The sequence below is a fragment of the Psammomys obesus genome, unplaced genomic scaffold (genome assembly GCF_907164565.1).
Source record: "Psammomys obesus unplaced genomic scaffold, mPsaObe1.curated_primary_1811, whole genome shotgun sequence".
In the NCBI taxonomy this organism is placed as follows: domain Eukaryota; kingdom Metazoa; phylum Chordata; class Mammalia; order Rodentia; family Muridae; genus Psammomys; species Psammomys obesus.
This window is the reverse complement of record NW_026596353.1, coordinates 1,191,405-1,196,560: the sequence shown is the minus strand read 5'-3', so window position 1 is coordinate 1,196,560 and position 5,156 is coordinate 1,191,405. Positions and strand designations below refer to the sequence as shown.

The window sequence follows — 5,156 nt, the reverse complement described above, 5'->3', positions numbered from 1 at the left end:
CTTCAGCATGACTCCCAGTTGGGGCTAAGAGCAGCTGTGAGGAAGGCAGGGGCTCCTCTATGCATTATTTAGATGCCCACCTAGCTGGGACCTTAAGGTTGACAACCAACAATATCTCCACTGGGTCCTTCTTGGGGTCCAAAGCCAGCCGTCTAGAATACGCATCACACAAGCTTACCCTTGTCTGAGAGGGGAGAAGGAGGCCAGCACTTCTGGGCTATCCCATCGGGCACACTGCTGCCCAAGCCCAGTGCTGGACGTGCCTCCCATCTTCTGGCAGCGCACAGAAGCAGGGCCTGCAGTACCTGTGGCTTCTCAGTTGGCCTGTTACTGGCCTCAGAGCCCTCCAGGGGACAGCTGGAGGTGTTCTCCAAGAAGAAAAATGGACAGGGAAAGAGCAATGTAGTAAATTTGAGGCCAAAAAATAAAAGGAAAAATGGTTCATGGCTCTTGCTACAGCTTTCTGAGGGAAGGCTACAGCACTGTTCAAGTAGTTATTTACATTCTGAGAGGCTCCGAAAGAGCACTTTCTACCCTTAACAAAGTAAACCAAATCGACAAAAACCAGATGGTTAAATCATGGGGAACATGGTACTGCATGCAGTTCTAGGGCCGAGATCCTGGCACCATCCTGGCAGGCAAATAACCACCAAAGGTAAAAACAAAACCACACAAATTCTGAGGCCTTTTCCTTTTCTGGGACAAGCTCTATCAAGGGGCCCTGCCCCCGCCCAGGGTGAGGGGCCACTGTGGGGTTCAGTTTTGCAGAAGTGGTTCAGAGAGGGCACAGAGCTCCCCCCCTGGAAGCGAGCCTGAGTGTTTACTCTTGAAATATGAATCACATTATCATCCTCATTTCTGCTTTTCAGATTACCAAAGAGTTGTCAGCTGTTTCCCAGGGCTGCTGTGCCCCTGGGGAGGGGGAAGGATAGAGAGGAAACCCCTGCCTCTGTTGCAACTGGGCTCTGCCTAAAGGCTGTTTTCACTTTCTGGAAGTAACTTGGGCAATTGTCAGTAGCCATGGTTACTGGGGCCCTGGGCAGAGGCACCTGCTAATGAAAGAGAGGCACTGCGGGCTGGCTGCTCACCCACGGCAAAATGTAGGAGTCTCCGTCAACACAGGTGGGTAGTGAAAACCACTGCCATGCCCCGGGCATGAAGCACAGGTCACCCCCGCCCGTCCAAAGTAACGGAAACCAAAGCCAGGTGTCACGTGTCTCCACACTCACATCATTAGTTCAAAACTATTCTCAGCTGAGAGAACTTGAGTCAAAACAAAACAGGGACAGTGCAGTGGCTCAACTAGGTAAGGGTGCTTGCAAGGAGCGGACTTACACAGGAGGGCAGCCCTCCAGTGTGCCCTCTGGTGTCCACTGTGGTGCGACCTGGGCAACCCCCAAAGCACAGAACAAATGTAAAACACTTTAAAAGTCAAGAAGGGAAAAACAGAAAACAAAGGGAAAAAGGTACTTACACCACAGGATTTTACCCCTATAAAAAGACCAGTTCCAGCAGGAGAGGCAGAGGCACAGGGATCCGAGTTTGTGGCTAGCTGCTTGGTCTATGTATTAAGACCATTTCCAAATATTAAAATTAAAAAAAAAAAAAAAAAAGAGCCAGGTAGATTCAAGGCCAGCCTGAGTTCAGACAGCCAGGGCTACACAAAATAACTGTCTTAAAACCAAAAAAAAAAAAAAAAAAAAAAAAGGCAATGAAACGTCTGCTTGCTGAAGTCTGGCCAAACCCCAAAAGGTACCAGGAAAGTTTAATTTCCCTTTTGGTTTTCTTTTTAGCTCAGAGATGGCCACACCAGTTGGACCAACACTTTCCCCAGTTCTGGGAGAGCAAGGGGGCAAATTATGGTTCAAAGTGGCAGTCTTAAAATAACTTGTACTCAATCCTGAAACGCCATGTTTACATTTAGAGAGAACCCACAGGACCTGGCAGCTGGGGGCTGCAGCTGGCGACCTTGGCCACAGGCGCCGCTCCCTGTCCCCTCAGGCAGCCCCCATCCCATACCGCACCACTGCTTGATTCTTCCAAAGATCCAAAACTTTAATTAAAAAATCTTATAAAAACGAAGCAGGCGGCAAAGATGCCATCGTCTCCCTTTCAGTAATACAATCTGCCAGTCACTTATATACATTATAAAAACAACAGGGACAGTACACTCAAAGGCGTTTTTCACAAGGCGTCCAGCCCTGATCCTCTAGTGGGGACCCGAGGGAAATGAAGTCAATTATTGCACCATTTTGAAAACATTCGTCACAGGCTCCTGTCTTCTCGGGGCCTTCAGTCACGGTGGGGGCCAGAACTGGTGGCAGAGTCAATGTCCTGTGTGGCCACACTGCCTGGCCCCGTCCTCAGGGTCCAATAAATAGCAGTCAGTTCGCAAGGGGGCCGTGCCCGGCGCGTGGGACCCGCCACAGCCGCGCACCGGCTAGCCATTGCAGGGTCGACCCAGGCTACATGTGTCGTTTCATGTGCAGGGCCAGGTGGTCGGACCTGGAGAAGGCGCGGTCGCACAAGTGACACTGGAAGGGCCTGTGACCTGTGTGCTTGCGGTAGTGGCGGGTAAGTTCATCTGAGCGCGCAAACTTCCAGCCACAGCCGTCCCAGTTGCAGTGGTAAGGCTTCTCACCTGCGGTGGAGAGGAATGACATTGAGTCTCGGGTTCCCTGAAAGCCGACTTCGGGTACCCAGCACCCGATGGCGCCCGGCCCCTCTCTCACCCGCAACCAATCCAGACAGAAATTAGTCCCTGAGCCTGTCTCCCCAGCAGGAGAGACAGGTGCACGCCCCGTCCCCACTAACATTCCGGTAGTAAGTCTCAAGCGTCCCGGGCTAGCCTTGAACTCCTGCTCCTTCTGCCCAGTGCTGACAGGCTCAGGCCACTAGGCCAAGCCTTATTTGCAGTGTTGGGGATGGAAGTCAGCCAGCTGAGCCCCAGCCCAGCCCTCGAAGAGCTAAGCCTACACTGTCCCAAATTCTTGAGACCTGAGTCCTCACGGCCAGCCACGTAAACTGCCACGCCCCCTCGCCAGGGCCACAGCTTTGGGGGCTGTATCCAGTCCCATCTGGAGGCCGTACAAGGCCTCCCTCTTTAGCCTAGCCTGGCCCTGAAGTAGCGGCTGTCCCCCGGCCGCAGGTCCCGTTGCTCCCCGAGTGAGGCCAGGCGCCCACCTGTGTGAGTGCGCAGATGCGCCTTGAGGTGCGAGCTCTTGGTGTAGGTCTTGCCGCAGTTGGTGTAGCTGCAAGTGTGCGTGGCGGCGCGCTTGCGGGGCCAGGAGCGGCGGCCGCGCTTGGGCTTGGCCTCCAGCAGCTCCAGGGGGGACGAGGGCGGCGTGAGGAGACTGCGGGTGGCGGGGGGGGCCAGGCCCAGCGCCGCCGCCGCGGCAGCCGCGTCGTCGAAGAGCCCGAAGGCGCCGGGCACGGGCGGCCCGTAGTGCAGCGCGGGGCCGGGACCGCCGAAGCCGGGGCCGAAGGGCGGCGGGAACGGGTTCCGGGAAGCGGGCGCGGGCAGGCGCGCAGGGCCGTCGGGGCTCAGCGGCGGCGTGTCCGGGGGCGGCGGGGGGCGGCCGGCGGGACCCCGCATGCACGCACCGGCGGCTCCCGGGGCGCCCTCGAGCTTCAGGCCGCGCGGCCCGCGGGCCAGGCCGGGCGCGCAGCCGTAGCCGCCGCCGTCCGCCTCGGGGGGCTCGGCCTTCACCAGCCGCCCCGGGGGCGCAAGGAGGAAGCGGCCGTGCAGGGCGGGCCCCTGGGGTGCGTCCAGCTCGGGGCGCAGCAGGTCGGTGCCCAGGCCGGCCGCCGCGGTGCCGTAGGGCGGCGGGACGCCCGGCTCCGGGTAGTAGAACGCAGGCGGCGGGGGCTGCGGCGGCGGCTCGGCAGAGTTTTCGGCGCCCAGACCGTCCAGGCCCATGGACAGGATGAAGTCCAGCACGCTGTTGAGGTCCTCGTCCGCGCCGCCCGCCTCGGGCTCACTGCACGGCCAGCGCTGCGGGAGAGAGCGCGCGGAACGTGAGCGCGGGGCCGCCTCCTGCCACCCCGCACCCCGAAGTCTACCTAACTCCTAGGCGCCCGGGGCTCCCACCCCTTCTGTGCGCGCGTCCTCAGCCCCTGCGCCCGAGGACTCCCACCCTCCGACTGCGGTCTAACTCCCGCGGGCCCGCAATCGGCGCCCTCAGCCCCTTAGACCAGCTCTGCTCCCCCGCAGCCTGAGGTCTCCCACCGACCGCGGTCCGCACCCCGGACCTTGTCATCCCCCGTCTTCCTCCTTGCATCCACCCTGGGCCTGGTCGCCCGCTGCCCCGCCGCCCGCGGACTCTCGCTGCTCTCATCTCACCTCCTGGAGGCCGCGCTCGCACGGGCTGGCGAAGGTAGCAAAGGACGGCAGGATGGGCTCGCTGAGCGCCATGGCAGGGACCGTGTGTGCAGCGGCCCGGCCCGCCCAGGCCTTATAGGCGCGGCCGGCACGGGGGGAGGGGGGCGGGCCAGGAGGCGGTGGCGGAAACGCGTCTCGGATGGGGACGAGCTCCGGGCTCAGCCTAAATTTAGCCGCGGTATATAAGCCTGGCGGCGGAGGCGACGGCAGCCACTGCGGGAGCCCGGGCTGCGCGCCCCAGGCCCCGCCCCCGCGGCCTGGCCCCGCCCCGTCCGTCCCCATGGCGACGGCGTCAACATGCCGGGCACAACAGCCTGGCTAGCGCGCGGGGGTGGCGCCCGGGACTTCGCAGGAAACGCGGGTTGAAGAGGCTTCCCCGGTGTCTCACCAGCCTCAGGCCCCGAGAAAGCTGGACCGATGAACGGGGAGTTTGGGGTCGGTGTGCTCACCAGAGGGACGCTCTGCGGAAAAAACTCTTGTGTGAGCCTGACATGTAGGCATGGAAGCTGCTCTGGAAGCTGAGACAGGAGGATGAAGAATTTGGGCACTCTCTCTCGCTCTCTCTCTCTCTCTCTCTCTCTCTCGCTCTCTCTCTCTCTCTCTCTCTCTCTCACACACACACACACACACACACACACGAGGAAAAGCATGGCATTCGGGAGGTTGAAAGCATTAGGTTCAAGGCCAGCCCTGGCTACAAGAGACCACGTCTCAAAAGGAAACAAACATCGGGGCCAGGCAAGATGGCTCAGTGTCTTAACAAACCTAGTCCCCA

At 59.9% G+C, this 5,156-nt stretch overlaps 1 protein-coding gene across 1 annotated transcript; it reads right to left on the bottom strand.

Annotated features, from left to right (window-relative positions):
- Positions 1-2,034: 2,034 nt before the first annotated feature.
- Positions 2,035-4,491, bottom strand: Klf2 (KLF transcription factor 2). Its single transcript, XM_055597308.1, has 3 exons — positions 4,343-4,491; positions 3,184-3,994; positions 2,035-2,641 (listed from the first exon to the last, which is right to left on the bottom strand). The coding sequence occupies exons 1-3, from the start codon at positions 4,412-4,414 to the stop codon at positions 2,466-2,468; spliced, it is 1,059 nt and encodes a 352-aa protein (XP_055453283.1). The 5' UTR covers positions 4,415-4,491; the 3' UTR covers positions 2,035-2,465.
- Between the last annotated feature and the right edge of the window lie 665 nt (positions 4,492-5,156).

Excerpts from the sequence above, each read along its gene's own strand:
- Klf2 (XM_055597308.1), bottom strand. The coding sequence starts at position 4,414 with ATGGCGCTCAGCGAGCCCATCCTGCCGTCCTTTGCTACCTTCGCCAGC. Across the intron at positions 3,995-4,342 it reads GCGAGCGCGGCCTCCAGGAG|CGCTGGCCGTGCAGTGAGCC; the intron begins GTGAGATGAGAG and ends TCTCTCCCGCAG. Across the intron at positions 2,642-3,183 it reads GCATCTGCGCACTCACACAG|GTGAGAAGCCTTACCACTGC; the intron begins GTGGGCGCCTGG and ends TCTCCACCGCAG.